The 24,014-nt window shown below is 38.9% G+C and overlaps 1 protein-coding gene across 2 annotated transcripts in view; it reads left to right on the top strand.

Moving 5' to 3' along the window:
* LOC121363786 (methylthioadenosine phosphorylase) overlaps positions 1–21,827 on the top strand; it is a 32,725-nt gene extending 10,898 nt beyond the window's left edge. Inside the window, exons 3-8 of one of the 2 annotated variants that reach the window (XM_041486427.1) lie at positions 1,822–1,880; positions 4,077–4,244; positions 9,354–9,456; positions 12,994–13,233; positions 13,774–13,896; positions 20,912–21,827. In XM_041486427.1, coding sequence (XP_041342361.1) covers positions 1,822–1,880; positions 4,077–4,244; positions 9,354–9,456; positions 12,994–13,233; positions 13,774–13,896; positions 20,912–20,950 — 732 coding nt within the window. In that variant the 3' untranslated portion in view covers positions 20,951–21,827. The remainder of the gene's footprint in view (positions 1–1,821; positions 1,881–4,076; positions 4,245–9,353; positions 9,457–12,993; positions 13,234–13,773; positions 13,897–20,911) is intronic. The other variant, XM_041486428.1, reaches the window with a different exon arrangement.
* Positions 21,828–24,014: the final 2,187 nt, after the last annotated feature.

The raw sequence follows: 24,014 nt of genomic DNA, 5'->3' as shown, positions 1-24,014 counted from the left end.
GTAGGATATGAGCTGATAGGGAAGGAAACCCTGGCTGCAGCAACTAGATTTTGAAGCCTGTGAATTTCAAAGCTGTTATGCTCTTTCTCATCATCAATGTATGCCAGAATTCAGTGCAGTTCTGTGGTGGGAATGAATATCATACTACCCCACGTCTTTTGAAAATGGGTATAAACTTAAATCTACCTCTTGGAATAATTTGAATGTGTTACTTATAAAGAAAAGAGCCCAGTCTTCAAGTTGCTGATCTTTTTGATAGGAGGCAAGAACTTTTGCTCTTTAGTTTTTAATAGTATTTTTATAGTCTTTTGGGGACTTAAGTCCCCAGTTTTAATAAGTGCGTATTACTTAACACAGCAAATGTGTGTAAACAAAACAAAATCCCAAATGCTAATTTTTGTGAACATTCCTTGTTATGGAATGCTGTAATGGCAAGTTGCTGCGACCACTAGACAGCAAGGCTCTGGCCCTGTGTGAAATTTCATTCTTAAAGCCATGTTTGTTTGAGAAGAGTGTATGTAAGGTAAAGATTAAACACTTGAATATCAATCGTTTAATATTAACTGTTTAATTATAATTATTTATTTTTTATTATTATAATATTTAAAATTTGTATATTATAATAGTATTTTATAATATTATAATGTTATATATTATAATTATAATTATAGAAAATATATTATAATTATAATAGTTATTAAAATAATATTATAGTGTTAACTATTTATTAGATAAATGCTAATTGAAATCTTGCATCTAGCATTATAATTTTATTTCTTTTCCATCAAGTAGCTGGCAGCAGAACATTTCTAAATGCAAATGTGTGAGTGAAGACACTTGCAAACTTGTGATCAGTAAATAAACCATGGTTTTGTTAGTAGCTGTTTTAACAAAAAGGAAAGTTACTGCATAGTATATTACAGATCCCTGAAGGCCAGGAGCAGAACGCAGCCCACAGAGCAGTTAATTTATTGTAATGGTGACTGATGACTTGGTGGCTGCCTCTTATGGGCGGGACAACACATCTGTGTGGCAAGGTACATGTTCCAGCTGGACAGCTAAAATCAAAATGTTCTATTGTTCTGGTTGGTTGGTAGTCAGGAAGATTGTGTTTACTTGTTGTTTAAACTTGTTGTTGCCCTGGGCTGAGCAAATACAACACTGCTTCTGCCACTTATGTACCAGAATTTCTCTGTTACATCACATTTCATTTACCAAAAGCAGGAGTCCCAGCAGCAGGGAAGAGAGTTTTTCAGGAAGCTGGGGTTGAGTGAGGGATGGGTTGAAGGAATCCAGAACTCTTCACACCCTACTGCGAGCCCACATTAGAAAGCAGACAGAGAAGAGAATGGCGAGTGTTATGGAAACACACAGATTAAATGGTTTTTATGCTGGAAGAGGGCTTTAGTAGAGAATGGCACCTATTTAGCAAAAAGAATCTGAAGTTTACAGGAAAGAGTGAGTCTTGCTAACCAATTTGATGGTAACATGTGCATGCTACTATTTTTGTGTTTGAAATACTCTTTTGATATGATAGAAAGTATTACAGTTTCAAACCCCAAAGTAAAGTGTTGCAATGTTAATTTTTGTATGAACACAGAAAATTTGTGGTAATCCTTCCTATTTCAAGTTTGATCTTCCTGTTCCAGGGTGCTTTACTAACCTGCCATATCAAATTACAGAACTGAGCTCAAGAAAATGTGAGACTACAATGGTAACCAGTATTTTCTTCTGTAACTGTTGCAGTTATTTTTAGGTAGTAGTAAAGGTTTGGAATGTGATCGTCAGATGGTAACTCATTCCTATGTGCTTGTCTTGCAGCCGTCGGATGCTCTGATTTTGGGAAAGATCAAAAATGTGGACTGTGTGCTCTTGGCAAGGTAAATGGGAGTTTTAAGGGTGTTTGTATTATACGTCTTAAAGTCTTCTCAGAATTTTTTCTCTTTTCATTAGGTGAACTGAACTTCTGCTCTGACATCATCTTGCTCTGTGGGGTTGCTGGCAAAGTTGAGCACAAGTTTGGGTTTTTTCTTAAAAAAGTTAGATGCTGCAAGGTCTGAGAGTTTTAAAAATGCTGTCTAGGTTAGCTAAAAAAAAATCTAGTGGGAGGTGATGCTGATAACCTTACTAATTAATTCATCTGCTCACTATGATTGCAGATTTTCTTTGAGAAATAGAGAAAATGTCTGCTTCCAGATGAACTATGTCTCTGGTACCACTGTAAACTCCTCCAAATCATTCCCTTAGATTATTGAGTCCTCTTGCTGTTACAATTATTGCTTAGGGATCTGCATCCCCTGCAGTTCTCCCTCCCTATATAGTTTTTATTCAGACATTTCTACTGTACTTAAAGAGAATCTGGAAGCAGGATCTGCAGAGGAATGTGTGGAAATTTCACACCGGTGTAACCATGGGTGTCTTGGACCAACATGCTACTGGATTAAATGTAAGAATACTAACACAGTTCATGACATCTGGGTAGAATGGACACAGCAGGTGCTGGTGACAGGGTCTCTCAGCAGACCAAGTCAAGGTAATTAAAAAAGCACAGGATCCATCCAGGGAACCCAGGCAGGAACCTTAGGGGGTGAGAGAGAAGACTGTAGTGTGTGTCTAAAGCCCATCCTGCTCTGGATACAAACTACAGCGTAGGTCTGAAGGCTGTGGGGGAGACTGAGTTGGGGACTGGCACACTGTGACATAGCTCAGGCCAGGGGTGAAGACCCAGGCTCACCGGCATCAGGAGTTTCTGTGGAGGCCCAGGGTGAGACTGGCCAGGGCACTTAAGACTCAGTGGGTGCACTCAGGGCCCTGATTCTTTTCATTCCAGTGTTTTTCCATTAAAGCTGCTGACTGCTAGCCATCTCTGTGACGCTTGTGTCTGTGGTTTTACTTTTCTTATCTTTCATGGACTTTGTTCATGTATTTTGTTACACCTGGACAACATTTTTCTCATTTTCTCAAATGAACTGCTAAGTCAAGTTCTCATTGCTGTACTGTTTCAAGCTAGACCTTGGACCACAGATGTCTGAACAACTTGGCTGTGGTTTACCTTCTCCCTGGGATTTATGACCATTCATACAGAAACCTCCTAAGTTTATTTTTAGGGCTAAGGGCTAATCTGCAAATTTTTCTTTGTGTTTTGGCTTCAGATTGGAAAATAAAAGGCATGTATATTCCATAAGAAGATTATGACAGCAACTGCAATAATGCAATAGATCTGTGTGCCTAGTAGCTTATCAGAAATGCTAATGACAGCATGGGAATCCTGACTGACCGTGATTGATCATGTTGTGTGTAGTTCCTGAATGATCAAATTCTTAGGGCTTTTTGGCCTCTGGAAAAAATCAGTTGAGAAATTAAGTTCCTTCTTTTCTCTTACGTGGTTGAAAATAATTTTCTAATGTGTTTAATCACGTAAATGATGTGCTTCTGTAGCAAAGACGGAGATAGCACAAAAGCTTATGCTTATAAGACCAAATATTTCCTGTCTTGGTGAAAAAGAATACTGCAGCAGTGTGAAGTCATGCTTTTTAATTTATGAAAGCTGTCAGATCACTTAAAGATCAAAGAGAAAAATGTGATGATTCTACTGTTTTTTTTTGGAAAGATGACAGTTAGAACACAATGTTTTGTGATGTGCCGCTCTTTGTGTAGAAGAATACAAGCAATGCTTCTGGGCAGAAAATTTGTGGAGGTGTATATAAATCTTCCCTGTAGTCTTTGGAAAAAAGGTTTCAGAATCTGTGGAACTGACTTAGAAGATTCAGAGAAAAATGTTTATTTTAATCTTGAGGCTGCTGAAGTATATTTGAATTGTATTTTTAAGATTCTTTTTATTGTAGTCTTGAACTTAAAATTTTGTATTTGAAAAGAAAATTATACTACTGCTTCTTAAATTGAATTCCAGGAGAAGCTCAATACATTTAGGAAAACAGAATATGCTAGAAGTAGCTGAAATGGCCACTTCCAATATTGTTAGGGGAAATATGTTTCCTGAAATTCTCCTTATTTGGGAGAAGGAAGGCAATTTCAGTCTGATTTATTTTACTTTCTTGTTTCATATATCTTTGCAGACATGGAAGGCATCATACAATTATGCCATCGAACGTCAATTACCGTGCTAATATCTGGGCATTAAAGGAAGAAAATTGTTCCCATGTATTAGTGACTACTGCCTGTGGCTCGTTACGAGAGGAAATACAACCTGGTGATCTTGTCATAATTGACCAGTTCATAGACAGGTGAGTAAGAAGGAGGAAAAAGAGGAGAAGCAGGGTTAAATCATATAATAACATGTTCGTGTTAAATTAAGTTTTTGTAAAATAAGATGATAACCTCAGTTCTTCTGTCAAAAAGTAAAATTCATACAAAAAATACAATAGGAAATGGGAATATGATTGTAAGAAGTTCCATTCTAACAGACACAGAAGTACTAGGCTTTGAAGAATGGCCATAAATGAGCCAAAGTGTAGCTCTGTGGGAAGACTATTCAGAATGAAATCTTCCATTCTCACATGTGGGAGAGAAACATGAATAAAAGCACAGACCATTCCAAGCTTTATGAAGAATCTGAAATGAGATGTAGTGGTACAAGAAAGCATAGCATGTAAATATGTGTCATAATAATGAGGTCCTGCAGAAGAGAGATAAATGCAGCACAGTAGCAAAAGAGATTAGGTTGTTTTAAAACAAGAATAGATGCTTACATATCTTATTTGTTAGGAATCATAAGGAAGTAAATTTGTTTCCAAAGTCTTTGTACACCAGCCAGTCCTGTCCTCCTTGATCGTCTGACTAGAAAAATTCAAGCAAAGCTGGGGCAAAATAAAGCTACATTTAAAGATCACCAGCTACACCAATAACTCAAAGATCTGGTTGCACATTTTAAAGGTAAATTTACTTAATACTTGTAGGAGTATTATATCTTGAAGTCTTATTTATTCCGCATAGTTTGAAGAATTTAGAATGGCTGATGCAGCTTCATTGGATATATGTGGTGCTGCTGGTAGTATTTCCTTGCCAACTGAACATGTAAACCTAGGTTTGTTCCCTGCACTGCAGTGCTGTTCAAATTTTGACTTACTTTCTTTTTGCATGTGTAATTGAAATGCTTTTTTTATTGTAAGAATAGGTTTTAGGTACAGTGTGCCTAAATTATTAAGTACCCTGCAGGGTCAAGCCCCATATAAAATGCTTCCTGTTATACTAGAGTTGATTTATGGGTGAATATGAGCTATATTGCTGATAATACTCTTTTTTTTTTTTTTTAATATTGATACTGGTGTATGGAGGAAAGATATTAAACAGACCTGGGGATATGGTTTGGATGATTGTGAGTCAAGCACCAGTTATTTTGACTGCATTATCACCTGGCAGACTCCTGTGTGAGTGGCAGGAGTCTCTATTTGCCATTGGTGAACCACACCTGGAGTACTGTATGCAGTTCTGGGCTGTACAATGCAATTTGGACATGGACATTATAGAGAGAGCCCAACAGCGAATGATGAAGATGCTAAAGGACTGGAGCATCTCTCCTAAGAGGAGAGGCTGAGGCAGTGGGACTGTTCAGCCTGAAAAAGACTGGACTCAAGGGGAACATCATTGATGTGTAGAAATACCTGAAGGGAGGGTGCATAGAAGAAACCAATCTCTGTCCAGCAGTGCCCAGGATCAGAGGCAGTAGGAACAGACTGAAACACAGAACATTCCCTCTGAGCATCAGTGAACACTTTTTACTGAAGGTGACTGAGTACTGGCACAGGTTGCCCAGAAAGGTGGCAGTCTCTGTCCTTGGAGGTACTGAAAGCCTCTGGATATGGACCAGGACAACCCGTTCTAGGGGGACCTCCAGAGCCCACTTCTATCCTCAGCTGTTCTGTGATCTCTGTTTTCATTTAGAGTTTATTCAGATGGTCACCAGAAGTAATGGTGTAACCTATTTATGAGCAGCGTTTTGTTTGGGCAAGTAAGTTTCCGTTTTGATGTAGGCAAGTGGAAACTTGTTGTGACTTGTTTAATGGCATCAGGAAACCAAAAAGCTTCTCAGAAAAGCATGTGAAAATGTTTCAGTGTGGAAAATTAAATGTAATATGAATTTTTAAATCATCCCCAACGTGCAGTTTAATTCAGAAAACTGATACATTGTAATAGTCTGTCTCTTTTGACAGCTGAATTTCTGTGTCATGCCTTTTTCTCATAATGTTCTCTGCCAGGGAGTGTTAGACTGCCAGGTCTTTGGAGATAGGGTCTGCATTTAGCCCTTCACAGCAGTCTAAGAGTGATTGCATTATATAAATCATTATGCCAACAGTGCTACTGATGGGAAGATATTTTCGTGGGACGGAATATTTTAGTTGTCGACCAAAGTCTGAAAATATGGAATGTTACTGAAATACCTTCTAATGGAAGATCAGGGTCATGCAAACAATGTTGATAGTCTTAGAAAGATGGTACTGGTTAAATTTGCAAAAACAGTCAGTTATTTCTCTTGAAAGGGATTCTGGCTTCTGTATAGTGGTTAACCCATGCCAGGCAGTACATAGGAAAGAAGTCATGGTCTAGGTGTCAAGGCTTTACTCAGGCCACCATTAAAACAGGGTCTTCTGGTGTCCAGGTACCTTTTAGTATCTGGACTCTCGCTATATATATTCTCAATAGGGAGAATTCCTATTCTCAATTCTCCTTATAGGTGTGAAGCAAAAAGAAGGAATAGTGAATATGAATTGGAGAAGAGCTAGAGCTCAGAAAAAAACTGTTGGCAGCTACTGTAATTTGCTCTCCTTGGCATGTGCACCGTGAAATTAATGACAGGATTGCAATATAAGGAGTTGTGTAGGACTTCTGCCTAACATGGGTTTGATTTTCAGTGTGAAACACTGAATAGGTATAATTACAACTGTATAAGATTTCCAAACTTTTGAGAGCCTAATTCTGCAGGTCATTACCACACTTAGTGTTTGATTCCATATATAATCTCTGCTTTCTTCATGCTTATTATTTTGTGTATTTAAACAATAAAATATACATATTATTAAATAAATACAAAAATACATATATTGTGTTCTCCTTGCTTCCAAATCCAAAAATAACCACTTACTACTATAGGCTGCAAAAGCTGTTCTCTTCTTTAAAAAGGTACTTTAAGTATAATTTTTTTCTGCCTTTGACTCCTGTTAATTGGAGTACTGTTAATCAGTTGACAACATCAGGATAATTTAGGGCTTTAGAATACTTTGTTTGGTTTGCTGCTGATATTTGCTAGGAAGAAAAGAGCAAGACAATAACTACTTACTTGAATGACTGAGCTCAGCTGGGGAGATTCAGAAAATAGCTTCCTGTAACAGCTGCCAGTTTTACAGTTTTTGTTCTCTGTGTCACAAACACAACTACAATTACTGCAATATTGTCACACCTTGTAAATTTTTTTTTGTAGAATTTTCTTCCAGTGTCCCTGAAGTTGCTGATCATGCTGAGCATGCTGAGTCTGCTTTTTATGTGCTTATGCCAGTCTGAATTTACATTTTGTTCTTTAATTACCAGTAGTTTGATAATTCAACACTACTGGAAGAAGAATGAAGGTGATGATGGAAATGGTAGAGGGCTGTTTGTCACAGATGGAAATTACTGGTTTGTTTATTTGTTTGAGTTGTATTTTGCTTCCTACAATCAGTCACGGTGAGATTTGCCAGAAAGTCCTGTGTTACTGTGATAAAACCAAAATGAAGGAGCAAAAGCCACCTTTTTGTCAGATTAAAAGTGCAACTGTTGCTGTAGGTACAGGGGCTTAATGGGGTTTAATTTCCAGGTGGGTTTAAACTACAGCAGATGGAGAAGAGAAATTATCTAAGTGTGAACACATGTGGTCTATTACTCAAAGCATTTATAGAATTTACTGTTGTTACTTAGTCCCATACAGTTTGTATGAATTATGCAAAACGTAGTGGGATTTCTTTATGAGGCCATATAATGATGTGGCCATTCTCTTCAAATAACACAGAGTATCTGAAAGTCAGATATTAATATTTATGCAAATGAGATCTTTCCTTGGGCTTTTCCTATTGAAAGTGCCTAGCTAACAGCATCGGAAATACTATAATTCAGGAAATGGATTGTGGCTTTTACCATTTCCTCCAACTCTAAATAATTCATTAGCAGACAAAATAGAAAAGTGTGAAAAATCACATATATTCTATTTGCAGCTTTTCAATATCCCATAAAGGAAGAATTAATTTTAGTGTTTCAACTGATTTTAACAGCTGTATCACATTTTCCAGATGTTTTTAATTTGTCCATCTCTTTCCTGTTTTATAATCTCATTCTTAAGAATTGGTCTTTGGCAGTACTTTCATTCTTAGTGCATCCTATTGATGCATTTTTGATGCGGTTTTTTTGTGCAAACCTACTCTAACATATAAATTGTATTTAAAGGTTTCTTTTAAATATTTCCTAGTGACTTTACTGTGGAGCTGTTATAAAAAGTATTACCAGCAGATACTTTGTATTCCAACTGCAGATTGAATTTGGCTATTGTCTTTATTTTCTCCTGTAAAGCAGAGTATGTGACATACTGCAGGGAAGAAGGGAGTGTCTGAGAACATTATTTCAGATGGTTTGCACCATCCAGTTGGGTGGATTAGCTTGAGGCAGTGCTTTTGAGGGTAAAGTGGTAGTGGGTAGGAGTTCCATGTGTTCCAAAATGGCGTGCTGAATGGTAATTTCAACGCTTGACCATTTCCATCCATTGCAAGAAGAGAGAAAAAGGATTCTTTTACTTGGAAGCTGGCACTGCATGTGTGTGTGATCTTTCTGAGAATATGAAATTCTCAGAACATTCTGTTCCAAGGTTTTTTTCTAGTGGAATTTACATTTCCTTCGTGCTAAAAGCCGTTTCTGTAAATTCCTATCCTTTGGGATATAGGAATGCAGTGATACAAACAAGTTCTATTTTGACTCGCCTTGTGGTAGTTGTGATTTTATTTCTTCCCTTTCTTAAAGATTACTTACAAGTTTTTCCAGAGGTTACATGCCTGACTAATAATTTAGCTGGTTGTTTTGCGGTAGAATCGCATCACAATAGGGCTGTTTGTGTCATTTAGGAACAAATCAGCATTTCACTGTCTTGGTTAACAAAAGATTTTCATCATGAATTGACAGTGGACTAGTGGAGTAACAGTTTTGTGGTCTCCAGCTCTATTCGCAAAGGTTTGTGCAGAGGCAGAATAGGATTACTGGTGGTCACTAATATCATCCTGATTTTTTCTTCCACTCCCAGGGATGCTGTGTTTTTTGGTTTGTGTCAATTTGTTGCTTTCTCTTTCTGTTCTCTCTAAGCAAGTTTTCTGCTTTTCTAGGACAACTAAAAGACATTGTACTTTATATGATGGACAGCATTCCACTCTCTCAGGAGTATGTCATATTCCAATGGCTGAGCCTTTCTGCACCAAAACCAGAGAGGTTAGTGAATTCTGTAATAGTATTAAGAAATGTTGTGTTTATGGCACTTATTTGTGATATATTAGTCTAATTGTGCATTCTTAGAATATAGAGGCAATACGCACCTCTTTGTCCTCTTTCTCAGATACACCATGGTATTAAGGACAAATGTAACATTTAGAAAGCATGGGAAATAAAAGATCTTGTGTCTGTCATCTTAAGTCAGTTGGCAACATATTTTCGTAGAGTCTTAATAACAGGACAAAAGATCTTTATTTTAATCAAATAACCAGCCAAGAAAGCCATGAAGTGAACAAAGCAGTTAGAATTAGAAATTAGTTCTATTTTTTTCTGAATAAAGCTGCACCTATGGTAGAGGCACTCTACATACTCAAATATTTAAACAAGTAGTGCTTTCACAAAAATTACAGTATTGCATTTGTGCTTTTGTGTATTGTAGAGGTGGGTGGTGGTGGAGAGTCAAGGCTTAGGATGTTAAGCACTGAAACAAGCCAAATTGCATTTGCCATTTATTCTTAGTTGTTGTTCTCAATTGTGTCACTTCAAGATTTTCAGGCTTCTCAGACTACAGAGTGTGAAACACTTCTCTATTTTTCAGCACCTTTATAAGCTTCTGGGAGGAGTCTGTCTGATTAAATATGTCACCTTAGCGTATTCCTAGAGTTGAGGGAAAAGGAAGGTGAAGACTGAACTGCGTATTTTGTGGTGTTGTGGAATGCTCTGATATGTAGCTGCAAGGAGATACATTCTTCAGAGGAACAGGAGTACTTACAGAATCAGTCATATTCATCTAAGAGACCTGCTCTCTGCAATCAAGACAAAGCTGAATTGTGAAGCAGGTGGCACAAATAACCAGAGCATGTACAAACATTGGGACTACTGAGCTAGGCTGCTTTTGTCACCAATTCAGTGTCATTATGTGCTATTTTTGTTAATTGGCCACACTGTGGTTTAGAGATGTCCGCATTGGGAATCAAGTTGTTTTACAATGAGCTAAAGATATTTTAAGTCTCATGAAGAAACAAACCACTGCATATTATACATGTGCATGCTTTGCCCTTCTTTCAATGAGCAGTAAATTATGCAAAATACTTTGTTTTTTCTTGCAAAAAGAGCCCAGCTACATGCTCTTACCAAAGATTAGTTGGTATTTAGTTGTTTTCTACTGCAAGCATGATGTTATGTTGCAGCAGATGCAAGGAGTTTAAGAAATGGATTAAAAAGTGTTATTACTTTGGTGATTGGCAGTACTTCACATTGTCATTTTTTTAAAAAAAGTAAGTACTCATACATAAGGCATTTCCTGAGACTGCAGGAAAGTTTTCTTTTGGTTGTTACCTAGGTAGAGATGTTATTTGGATTTTACATTTTTTGAAAAGCCAGCAGAGAAATGTGCCTTTTCAAGCAGAGAAAAAACATTTAGGTACTTCCCAGTCTCACATGTGATCATTATCTCATTAGCCTGTGCATTCTAATCAGCTTGAGAGATGTTTTTAAAAACATGTGAGCTCTTTGTGAGAATGAGAAGGAGTATTTTCACTTCACTTCACTTAGAAAATACCAGAAAAAAGTGATTTAAATTTTTTTCTGAAACTGTGTCTGAAAATTGTTGGGATCATTTCATCCCAGTTTATCCCAGTTCAGAGGAATTTCATAGATAAGTGCAATAATAATAAAAAAGCCAAAATTGTGGATGTAACATATTTAAGGAATTTTGCAACAAAACATCTGAAACCTTCATATTATATTGCATTTGTGCAAACACATTAAAATTATCTGGTCTAGTTGGTTTATGCACTGTAAGTTAAATGCGAATCTAAATGGAGTTTATCTCTTCCTCTCAGAAATTTTGAATAATACAGGGTATCTTGGCTATTGCTGCTTTTAGAAACTGAGGCTCAACACAACATCCTATAGGCAGTAAAGCTGGAACTTCATAAAGAGTTTCAGAAAGATGCTGCTCACCTGTGGTTATGTCAGATCCCTCCTGGCCTACCACAATTTTTGGAAGTGCTTTTGCTTTCTTTTCCATCTTTTATTTTTTTGTTGATGGCCATTTTAAATAGATGTTATTGTGGTTCCTTTCACTTTCCTACTCAAGACAGTGATGGACATCCTAGTTCCATTTATCTAGGCCAGTATCCTCTTATTCCAGCTATATCAACTGGCATTATCCAGGCTGATACCAAGAGAGAAAGTCAGGATTATTTTGCCATGTATGAGGTTCTCATTAGAACTAAAAAAACTGATGGGAAGTTGTCTTCGTTTGAAAGACAGGTGTCTGCTAGGGAAGGCAGGAGCCTCACTTGGAATGGAGGATGTAAACGCCCTCCCTCTGAATTATTCTAAGTTTGAAATTAAGGGCCTCTCAGGCAAAGATACAGGAGCAGGACTAACAGCTCTTTAACAGTATGTGTTACAAGGGGAATAAAACAGCAGCAAGTAGAGCATCAGCAATGAACAGAACCTGGAGCCCAGGGACAGCGTCCTGACCGCGGGCGCTTTCCGCTCTGCTGCGGTTCCGGGCGCGGCCGGCAGGGGCGCTGCTGCTCCCGCGGGGCGGGGCGGGGGCGGTGACTGCTCCGCGCCTGCAGGGGGCGCTGTGGCGCGGGCTCGGGGAGCGCGCGGCAATGGCGGCTGGGCCCGGGCGGGAAGGGATGGAGGAGAGGCTTTGCTCCACAAACCCCATGGCAGCCGATCCCGGGGCCCCAGCAGAACTCTGAGCCCACCGCAGAAACCCAGGACTGAGCTGGGCTCCAGCAACAGCAGTAAATTCCCTTCCCAAAGCAGCAGTTCAGACCATCCTCCTCTGAAGCCACAGAGCAAAGTCTCAGAGCAGGGGAGCTAGCAGCTGCCCCAGCCCTTCTTTACCTGCCCCACTCCCCTGAGCTTCCTCTGTTTTTCTTTAGTACCCTGTTTTTCCTTAGGTACTTAGTCGTTAAAGTTTCCTAGCAGCTTATGGGAAAAATTCTGTAAGTAAAAAGGAGCAAAAGGGAAGAAAGCTAACCCCCAACAGCCTGCATGCTGTATGCCCAGTATACAGCTCAGCCACTGGCGTGGGAAAATGTGGTAATAATTTCTGTACAGATTCTTAGGGTGCTCTTTGAAGTATCTGCTTGTAAAGTTTTACTTTCAACATATAAATTTCTTACTACTGTTTTCACTGGCTCAGCTCCACCATGTGATAATGTAGTGCTCAGTGGAATGCTTTTACCTGCAATTCTGCCTGCAATGTAGGCACGGTCTAAATGTGCAAAAAATGCTGTTTCAATCTTCTTGATCTGCATTGGAAGCAGTGATCCAACTGATACTAACAAAATCAGATGAATTCAAGTTCATCCCTATTGGTAGGACTATTAATTTTTCTTGTTGGGTGAAGAAAACAAAACTGATCTTTGGTTTTGGACAACTGTAGTCATATGAAATATGACTACTCTGTGTAAAGCTAACTTCTTTTGTGTGCAAGTTTGTGATGGAATGCAAAGGCAGTGCACGAAGGGAATTATTTCCTTTCTTTGACATTGGCATGTTTTGCAGGTTCTTATTGAGACTGCCAAGAAGCTGGGCCTCCAGTGCCACTCCAAGGGGACAATGATCACAATTGAAGGCCCACGTTTCAGCTCTCGTGCAGAAAGCTGTGTGTTTCGCAGTTGGGGAGCTGATGTTATCAACATGACTACAGTGCCTGAAGTGATTCTTGCAAAGGAAGCTGGAATGAGTTATGCTAGTATTGCCATGGCAACAGATTATGACTGCTGGAAGGAACATGAAGAAGCTGTGAGTGAAACTTTTTTCCTCTGGTGTTGCCCTGAGGGATTTGGATGAGAATGTGTAGGTTTTGATCAGAGATGACTTACTGTACTAAATCTGTTCTTAATTATATTAGAATCCCTGAGTTATTCTTGATTAATTATTGCGAAAGTAAAAATAGAGTCAATTGTTGCTATTACATTCATTTTCATGAACCTGCCTCACTAGTAGCAAACCTTTTGTTTCCTGTTTTCTGAATCAGAGGGTCTGTGAGTATGGAGCTCATGAATGCTGTGTGACTTGTCTCCTTTGTGACTGCAATTGGTCTGGTGATTTTCCTTTTGCAGCTCTGTGCAAAACAATGTATATGATTTAGTTCTCCTATTTGTTTGCAATACACAACATACACAACCATACACACACAGAGAAAAAAAAAACATTTGCACTATCTAAAAAGACTGATATTCTAAGGCTTCGCTTTTGCACTTCTGAGTTAAATTTATTTGTGTGTTTAAAATGTGTGCCATCCAAATTGAGAGACACCACTCAGGTGTATTGTATTTCTAGGTTTCAGTGGATAAAGTTTTAAAGACGCTGAAAGGGAATGCAAATAAGGCTACAAGCATACTGCTTACTGCCATACCTCAGATAGGCTCCATGGAATGGACCAGCACCCTGCACACTCTGAAAGTAAGTACATGAATGAAGCTGATGAGTACCAGGGACAGCGTATGTGTGTGCACACACAGCACAGGTGTATGTTACAGGATAGTTTTGCTTAAATCAACTTGTTTCAGAGTAAATGCTTCAAGAAACCAAATTCATTCAAGAAGGGTGGACAGATTCTACATGACTCTTGCAAGTTTTGTTGCCAAGATCTAGCTTCAGTTTTACAAGTTTTAGAAAAGGTTAAAAAAAACAGATAGCTTTATGTGGTTGATGAAGTGAGACATCAACTATAAGACGTTCATAAGATACAAATAAATGAGCTACAAAGTAATATACAAATATATGTGAGTATCCAAGTGAAACTCTGATCTTGGATCTTAGCATAAAGGCGAATCAAGTGGAAGAGACTGAAGCAAACCAAAAATATTATGCTCACTTTAATATGTAGAACAGGAAGAGTCTTAAAAGGTATGGGTAATAACCAACTTGAAATTACTATAATTGTGTTCTCCATAGATTTTAAGTCTAAGTTGCATAAAAAAAATAGGGAAAAGAAAAATATTTCAAAATATTTTGGCAAGGGAGTTCTTAAGGAGAATTTTTCTTAGACAAGGTTTTCTTGTGTTTTTTATCATCTGTATTTCACAGGCATGCTTCAGATTCATTTGTGGATATAACAAAGAGGGGGAAAACAATGTTAAAACAGTTTGGATGTCTATGCAGCTTCTCAACAAGCTTTTTTTGACTGGGTTGAGATAAGGGCCAGGAGAGATAATTCATCAAATACTGTCACGAGCAAAACAAGCTCAGCTTAGAGATATTGATTGAATATAATGACAAAATTGTATTATAACTGACAAAACCAGAGCAGGATAATTCCACCCCTGGCTTCTATGAATATTTCAAAATTATTTTCAAAATTACACTCAACATATAATCTTTAGTTAGAAAACTCAAAACTACTGAACTACACAGAAGAAAAAATACTCTACACTTAATCTAAGGTACAGTCATTACACAGAACCAAAAAGACAGATTACACAAAAAATCCACCCCTAGATTTTCACTACAATTACAATACAAATTCTATCATTCTATTTAATTTTGTGATTTAATACTTGTTTTGCCCATTATTTCTCCCAGTTAATATCCCTGTCTCAAAGTTGTCATGTTTTCCTGCATTCTCCACCAAAAATGTTGCAATTTTGACACTGGCCAAATGCCAGTGCACCCGTGAAAAATCATTCACTCATTCTTCTCTGCTGTAGTTGAGCAGGTGAGAGGGAAAGAAAAAGAAATTAAAAGGTTCATGGGGTGAGATAAGGATTAGGAGAAAACACTCTAAGGGCAAAACAGACTCAAAACTTTTAAAAGTGTAAAGAAAAAAATTATTAACAGAATTAAAAGGGGATAATGAGAACTAAAACCTTTAGAATACCTTTCCTCCCCTCCCCCAGCCCTTCTTTCATTCCCATTGACAGCAAAGAGCGACAAAACATGGGGGTTTTAGTATTAGAGTTTGCCACGTCTAAAAATCTTCGGTTTGCTTAGGGTGGGTAGTCTTTTGCCATGCCATGGGGTTTTTCTCACAGGAGACAGTTTTCTGTGAACTTCTCCAACATCGTTCTAATTTTCACGAGCAGCAGTCCTGCCCAATCTGCTGCAACCTGAGTCTCTCCCAAGAGCAAACAATTTTCCCACAACTATTTTTCATGGGCTATTTTAGTTCATAGAGTATAGTCTTTTAAGGATGAGCTGTTATAGTTTGGAAGCAAGGCTCCTCTTCCTCTACCTCTGGAAGTAAGGGTTCTCTCTCTCTGTTCAAGCCTGTTACCAGATCACAGCTTTTCAGCGTCTACACTCTCCAGTGCGAGCACATTTTTCTCACGAGCTGTGGGTGAATTGTGCATCCCCCATGCACTTCATGAATTACAGGGAAGCAGTTTGTTGTATTATAGTCCTCACCACAGCTTGCAGAAGAATCTCAGCTCTGACATCTGGAGCACCTCCTCCTCTCCTTCCCTCCTTTTCACCGACCTCAGTGTCGCCACGTTGTTCTCCTCGTGTGTCTTCATTTTTTCTCTGACTCGGGAGAGAATTGGTGTTCATAGGTTTGTTTGTTCTCAAGTGAGAACAACTTGAAAAGTTGTTAAAGAGTTAAAGAGTTCTGCAGTGCTGAAAGATTGATTTTTACTGGGTTCTGCATCAGGGAATTGCTTGCCATGCCTCTTGCTGCTGATCATGGGATCCCCACCTGCACCATGCAGGCCATGCTGGCCACCACGGCACCAGCTCCACTTAGTGCCTCTCTTTGCGCAGGTGCCAAAAAGAAGCTGCTGCCACTGCTTCTGCCCTTCTGTTTGCAGTGCGGCATGCTAGACGTGGCCAGGCAGGCAAAGTCCATCGCTGGCCGTGCCAAGATGGCAGCGGCTGTGTGGCTGCTCCTGGCCCTGGCTGCTCCAGGTCTCAGCTGCAGGGTCGCTCTCAGCACCAGGATGGCCCCTCGCAGCATGGTCTGGTGGCCCCACTGGGAAGGGGACTGATGGCCCTCCAACCCCAAGCAGACGAAGAGAGTTCCATGGTTTTGTTAAACATGTTATTATAGAGGCATTACCAGATTTTCTAATGGAGTGCAGGGACACAGCTGCTTCACAATGGGCTGCACCACAGCCTGCAGGGGAATCTCTGCTCCAGTGCCTGGAGCACCGCCTGCCCCTCCTTCTGCGCTGACCTCAGTGTCTGCAGAGTTCTCACAGTTTTCTTGGTGTCTGCACATGTTCTCACTCCACTCTTCTCTGGCTGCAATTACAGCTACACAACCCCTTTTAGTTTTGAATTCTTCTTAGTGTGTTATCACAGAGGCATTACCATAATTTCTAATTGACCCAGCCTTGGCCAGCAGCATGTCCATCTTTGAAGACACCACAGATTGGCTGTGCTGGGCATGGAAGAAGCTTCCAGCAGGTTCTCACAGAGGCCACCCCATAGACCCTTGCTACCAAAACCAGGTCACGCAAACTCAATATGTCGTATCAGTGATTCTCATCTCTAGTTTAGTCAGTGTCATGAAGGGAAGATATATTCAGTAAAATGCACCTCAGCCACTTCTCAAGCATAGGTCAGATTTGTAGAATTCTAACCCAAAATATTGAAATTAGTCTTTTGCTAATTCTTTAGTGAAAACCTACTTTTCTTTAAGAGTGCCTGAATTATCGTTATGAATCTTCCTCACCTGGTTATCTGAAACAGTTATTTTAATGTTTCTTCTGTACATATGAGAGAGGTAATTGACTTTTTCCTTTCCCTTTTGCATTCTTTAGGAAGTTGTATCATTGGATGATAAGGGAGGCACCAAAATCACTATTGCTTCTTGCCTCTAATCCACAGAAAACATTTTCAGAGAATGGAACTGCATTTTTTAATACAAATGCCTAGCTATAGAGCAAACTCAGAGTTTGCTCTATATTAACAAATAATTATTAACAAATAATATGAAATTATAAATAAATAATATGCTAGATATTCATATGAATATAAACAAATAATATGCTAGATATTCCTCAGGCACTTTTTTTTCATACTGGCATGAAAGGAAATGGTTCCGAATTATATTATGCTGCTTAAGTACTGATGAATCTGCCTTGGTTTCTGGCAGGCATACTTCAGTGAGCAGTGTCCTCCTGTGTTCCTTTTCATGATTGTCTTGAATCTTCATTGGGAGTGAAAGAGAGCTGGCACTACATTTGCAATATTCCCCTTCAATGAATGCCAGCTGTTCTTTCAGTTCATTGTCAAGTGCTTCTTCCAGCTCAGACCCCTAAGTACTGAAAGAAGAAAATGTGATGCACCAGAGGAAGGGTCACTCAGTCCTAATGTTGCTTTTTAACTCTTTTTCTCTTAATTATCTACTGCCTCATATCAATGATGAATAATGAAATCGTTTCACCTTCAATTCTTAGGTATTTATGTTCTTTGCAGACAGGTTTGAGTGATAGTATACTGAGAAAGAGAGTTGATCTGAAGGCACTGTAAAAGCTGGAAACAGGCAGTGGGGATTGAAATTTTATATCAAGAAAGTAGGAGCCACAAGGGTTAATGACTTGAAAGAGCAAGAACTCTGGAATAGTGAGAAATTCTGAAGCTCTAAAGGCTTTGGAGGCTTCCTTTAATTTTACATAGGAACATCAGGAAAGGCTACAAGTATTCCTGTTTGGGCAATTCAGTGGTGATGAAGCAGAGGAAGGACTGGTGTTAATGAATGAGAGAGGCAATTTTGCAGGGAATCAAAGAGAAAGATGCATGTATCTGTCTCTGTACAAGTATGTAATTGAACCATAAAGAGTTTTTTAAATCTATTGTCTTGTACTGTACTTCATTATATTTTATAGTGTGAGTTTTAAAGGCCAGATGATGGAATTTTTGAACTGTTTTGGAGCTCTTTTCCTAGAGCTTGAAGGCAGCAGCTCTTGCTTGCGCTGTGGAAATACGTGAAGGAGCACAGACAAGGAGCAAGCTGAGTAAGACTGCAGCTGGTACACTCCTGTCAGTGACGGAATATATCCAAGCCACAGCTGCGCATATCAAATGGGCAAATGTCTGATTTAGTGTTGGGGAAGCTTGTGAAACAGTAAAGCTCTACACAGACACAGCTTTTCTTCTCCAAGAGCTGTAATCTGTCTGCTTTGACAGGAGGAACTTCACCTGGCAAGAGAAAATGTGCTGTCAGTCTCTGCCCACCTTTTTTTTTCTGTCTCCTTGTGTAGAAGTATTAATCACAGGTCAGCACACCTGCCAGTGGTGTCACCTCTGAATCTCACTGTAATTTCAAGGAAAGACTTTGGTGTTGAAACAAAATGTCCAAGGGCTGTTTTTTTGGATAAAGGATAGGCTGCTTGCCATCACTTCTCTTTACTGTATCATTTAATCTTTGATATGTCAGTGACTGTAAGTGTACTTTGAAAGTTACTATTATTTAACTGTCTAAGATGTCTTTAGGCCAGTAATTTGTGGCTTTCTTGCTGTAAAGAGATAATTTTCCAGTGTCAGGTTAAAGCCTTCACTCTTTCAGAACAGGGTATGACCACATGTATGTCAGTGTGTCAGGAAACACAGATTATGCTTTTGATCACAATGGTCCAAGTGATTTCTGGTTGGTGTCAAGGAAATTTCTGGACAGGCTGGTCAGTCATGGGTGATATACAGCTGGATATGCTGTTAACTGAGAAGAGTTGTTTAGTGAGGTGATAATTACTGACAGTTGTTGCTGTAATCTTCATGAAATTGTGTCATTCCACATCCTATGAGGAGCAAGTAAGGCAACTAACAGTACAGTTGCTGGAGTTCAGGTGAGCATCCTTGTTTTCAATCAATGAATTAGTATGTATAATCTCATAGGAGACAGCTCTGAAGAGTCAAGGAGCTCCAGAAATTTGGCAGGTCTTTAAGGGCAGCATTTTGATCCACAGAAAGGAACAGGAAACAGTGCGAGATGCAAAAATGCAGCAATCAAGGGTTGGAAGCAGAAACAAGTTGCAAAGAGAGAACCCAGATGGAAGTGCAGGTATGTTAGGGGTGCTTTCAGGACAATGGAAGCTTGTCCATAGTTGACAATTGGAAGAGATGTCAAAGACAGCAAGAACTGCAGCCAAAGCATTGATAACAAAAACTTATCACGTAAAGTGTGGGCTCATTGTCCATGCAGTAAATGAATTGATGACAGCAGACAATTTCATATGTTTCAAGACTTTTTTTTAATCTTTGCTAAGACAAATATGAGTTAGAAAAAAACTGTCCTGTTGAAAAGAATTTCAGTTCATCATAACTGGGAATTGAGCTCTGTACCTTTATTATATTAAAATAAGGGTCAACCCCTTGAGTATCAGGAGAAAATCTGCACTATAATGGTAAAAGGAATGTCCTGTTAGAGCTGATTTGTTTTTTTTTTTACAGTGGCTGTAAGAAGATCAGCTTGTAGTAAGGTGTCAGCTTTTGTGAGTGCTCCTTAGGTAAATTTCTTGGCTCTGTGGGGAAACCTGCTGGTACTACCTGCCAATTTCTTGAACTTCTGTACTAGCCTGTGAGAAATGTATTTGTCAGATCTCTGATACAAGGAATAATGCTGTATTTTGAGAGTTGTGGTAAGTGAATACTCTAGGGTAGTTTAGATTGGGTTAAGGTAACTGTAGATGTATTTCAGTTTAGGGAATCACTTGGACATGTATGTGATTTGACAGGTAACAAGTTGAGGGGCATAAAGGTTAATATTTTTTCAGTCATTTTTTCTAGTCTATCTCAAACTGAAACTTACATTCCTAAGTTATGTATTTAGAACTCTAATCTTGTAAATATCTTAGAGTAATTTTCTTCCTCACAAAATATCTCATCAGTGATACTGGTCAGTGAATGCACATATGTGATCACAGTATATTGGCTCAGGTGAGTAAAGTGGAGGAGGAAAATTCATCAAGGTTTCACTTCAACTGTAGTTGCATTGGTCTACATGCAGGGGTACTTGCAGGCCAAGAACTTCTCACAAAAGCTGAGATGAAAATGTTTCTTAGACACTGCCCTTGAATGTGGCTGATGCCATAGTTGCCTGTCCCTACATAACTGGAGTCTTTCATTCATTCACAGTCAGTGCCATCTGGCTGGTTTCTATTCTTGATAGCAGTACTTCAGAATTGATGGAAAGTCATGTAGAAGTCACAGAAAGCATGCTGCACAATTTTTTATTTGCAGTCTCTAAGCCCAAAGTTCATAAACTAGTGGTTTTGCAATATGGTTGTTCTTCTCCATACCAATAATCCTATTACATAGCTTTGCAAAAGTTGTAATGAAAACTCGTTGTGTGTGTATGCCCTCCTTGTAATAATATTGACTTCTGTGGTGTTGGAAAAAGTTGGAGATACTATGCACATGAAAGGATTTACACATGTTTGTACCCAAATGGAAGCTACATAATCGACCTTTACAATGAAAAGTAATTCTCTCTGCATTGGCAAAAGAAGCATTTATCTCCTGTTTCTTTGTATTTCAGACAATGGTGCAGTGTTCGGTCATCCTGCCAAAGCAGTAACAACCTGGATGAACCTTGAAGTTTCAATGTGTTCAAGGAAGAGTGGATCACTTTCGAGCTTTCAGAGGTCATAATATCTTCAACAATTGTTACAAGCTTAAAAGAATGGACTAAACATTGATCAATGATCATGTGTAAGGCTGCTGTTAAAATCTTTGTCGGTTTGATCACATATAAGATGGTTAAAATTAGATTTTGAGTATGTTTTCAACTATAAATAGCCCTACTGACAAACTGTATCTGAGAGAGAAAAAAAGTCAGAATCCTCTATTCAGTGGTACCTTTTAACTGATGGTAGAAAGGAAAGTCTAAGTAATCTTGTTGCAGTTTCATAAAATAAGGTCTAAGAAAGCAGATTTACAGGCTATTTGTGTTGCTGTTTCTACCTCCATCTTTTCCTTCAACAAGGCACATGGTTACAATTCACTTCAGAAACATAACATAAAAACTGATCAAACAATTTCAAATTAAAATTATACTATTTTTATACATTATCCATATTTTTTATTCCAGTGATTTTTTTTTTTAAATCAGCGTATTAGTTTTGTGTGCTAGAAGACCTGGTTTAATAATTATGGTGGTTCTGTCACAGCAGCAGTTGTGTAATGAGTTAGTGTTGGAGACTGAAGTAATGCCTAAACCAAATTCGTGCCTGAAGATGTACTTACGTGACTTACAGAACTGTACAGAAAAAGTACTTTGCTGACAGTGTCCCAAACACACCCATTTTGTGCTTTACTGAACAGCTCCAATTTCAGATCCTGTATTAAGTGATGAATGTGCTGGAGTGGTTTGAATGTATGCATTTCAATTTTTTAATACAGTTTTATTTTAATAAAATAACCTGCTACTTCTTGTCTAGTAAATAAAACAAATGAAATGTATGCTTCTCCAAGATGTGTGGAAATCGGGGGGCATGTTTATTTACTTCTAGTCATTATGTCTCACAGTGATTTTTGCTATTCATGAAACAGGTTGGTGATGATACCTTGTAAACTACACTTTTAGAAAGACACTTTTTAGAAAATACTGTGCTGCTCAGAACTTTAGGTTCTAAGTCCCTGAACAGCAGGGATTGCTGAGGCAGAAGTGGATCAGAGTACAAGGAAAAGATCAGAAACATGAACGGTAAGGATCCTCATAGTACTGTAAAAAAAAAATACTAATCCAAAGGAAAATAGAAGGAAGCACGTACACAAGCATTTTAGCTTCCTAGTCTTCCTCTGTTAGACACCCAGTCTCCTGCTGTGAAAGCCTTATATCTGGATGTGTTCTTCCTAGCAAAACCAGTTGAGGTGCTTTTCAGGTACTGGGGAAAATAGCTTAACCAATTTTCTGTATTCTTGGTGTTTTTTAAAAAATTTGGATTGCAGGAGCCAGAGCTTGAGCATACCTTTCATTACCTTCCACTAAGCCAAATCATATATCTGGCTTTAAGATTAATTTACATTTTTATCTTTCTTCCATTGGCACTTCTGGTGAAATGGATCAGAGCCAGGAGATTCATATCTAAGTGTTCTGGAGAAAGTTTTTTCTGGGTGTCTATTTTCGATCCCCTTGGGTTTCTCTTTTTGAATTTGGTAGTGACATATAATGGTAATTGTTATGCTAATTTTTTTGGTTTATATACTGGGTACTTAGAGTCACAGGAGAGTGGCACAGAGCAGGTCCATAGGTAGTGGGTTCTGTTACACGTTTCTGTTACATATTCTTCGTAAGTAAGGCTAGGTGAGAACATAGATAAAAATGGCTGCATCCAAAGAGTTACAGCCTATAGCTCAGTGTCCAAGTCGAAACCAGGAACAGATGGTTTCCCTCGGAGGCCTGGGACCAGTACTGCGTAGTATTTTCATCAGTAAATGAGATAGTGGGATTGAGTTGGTTAAAGGCAAAAGCAGCAAGCTGACTGTTGAGTGGGGGAAGGAATGTCATCCAGAGGGACCCTGACAGCTCAAGGAGTGGGGCCCAAGTTCAACAAGGCCAAGCAGAAGGTGCTGCATTTGAGTTGAGGTGAAGGTGGTTGAGATCAGCCTAGTGGAAATGGACTTTGGTGTGCTAGTGGATGAAAAACTGAACGTGGGCCAGCAATGTGCACTCGCAGCTCAGAAGTCCACCTGCATCCTGGGGTGCATCAAAAGCAGATTAGTGGGGTGATTTTGCCCCTCTGCTCTCTTGAGACCCTACCTGGAGTATTGCATCCAGTTTTGGGGTACTCTGTAAGAAAGATGTGTTGGAGCAAGTCCAGCAGAGTGCCACAAAGATCATCAGAGGGATGAAACACCTCTCCGAAGAGGACAGGCTGGGAGAGTTGGGATTGTTCAGACTGGAGAGGAAAAGGCTCTAGGGAGACCTGAGAGTGGCCTTTCAGAACATAGAGGGGGCTTATGAGGAAGACGGAGAGAGACATTTCGTTGCAGCCTGTAGTGGCAGGACAAAGGGCAACAGTTTTAAAGTGGATTTATTTAGATTGGGTCTAAAAGTGGTTTGTATGATGGGGCTGCTGAAACAGTGAAACAGGTTGCTCAGAGAAGTTGTGGATGTCTTAAGAAGTATTCAGAATCAGGTAGACAGAGTTCTGATCAGTCAAGACTAGTGGAATGTGTCCCTGCCAGTGGTGGGAGGATTGGGCTATGTGTCACTGGTGGTTTGGACTGGAAGAGACCTTTCCGTCATATTTACTTGCTCTGTCAACACAGGCTTGGTACCTAACAGTATCTCCTGCAGAATTTATATATAAAGTCAATAAAATTCTGGTAATGTATAGTGTGCTTTTTGCTAAGTTCAGTGTACATTTCATAGTCTGTGTTGCAAGTAATTTATCCATAGGACTACAGACAGAGATGGTAATTGGCAAGAAAAACATAGGATAATGTTTAATTATATAACGATAGGACTAAATATAAGTGATTTTAATGCTAAACAGTCTTAAGAAATGCATTTATTGTAGGCAGAACTGCAGGTGTAATAGGAAGAAGATACAAACTGTATGTATTGCATTACTAAAACCAAGTAAACATTCTAACAAAGAATCGTGGCCCTTTTTTGGACTCAGAATGTGTCTGGT

This window comes from Pyrgilauda ruficollis, unplaced genomic scaffold (genome assembly GCF_017590135.1).
Source record: "Pyrgilauda ruficollis isolate IOZ18807 unplaced genomic scaffold, ASM1759013v1 scaffold76, whole genome shotgun sequence".
Taxonomy (NCBI): domain Eukaryota; kingdom Metazoa; phylum Chordata; class Aves; order Passeriformes; family Passeridae; genus Pyrgilauda; species Pyrgilauda ruficollis.
The sequence above is the reverse complement of the archived record's forward strand: the minus strand, read 5'-3'. Positions and strand labels throughout refer to the sequence as shown.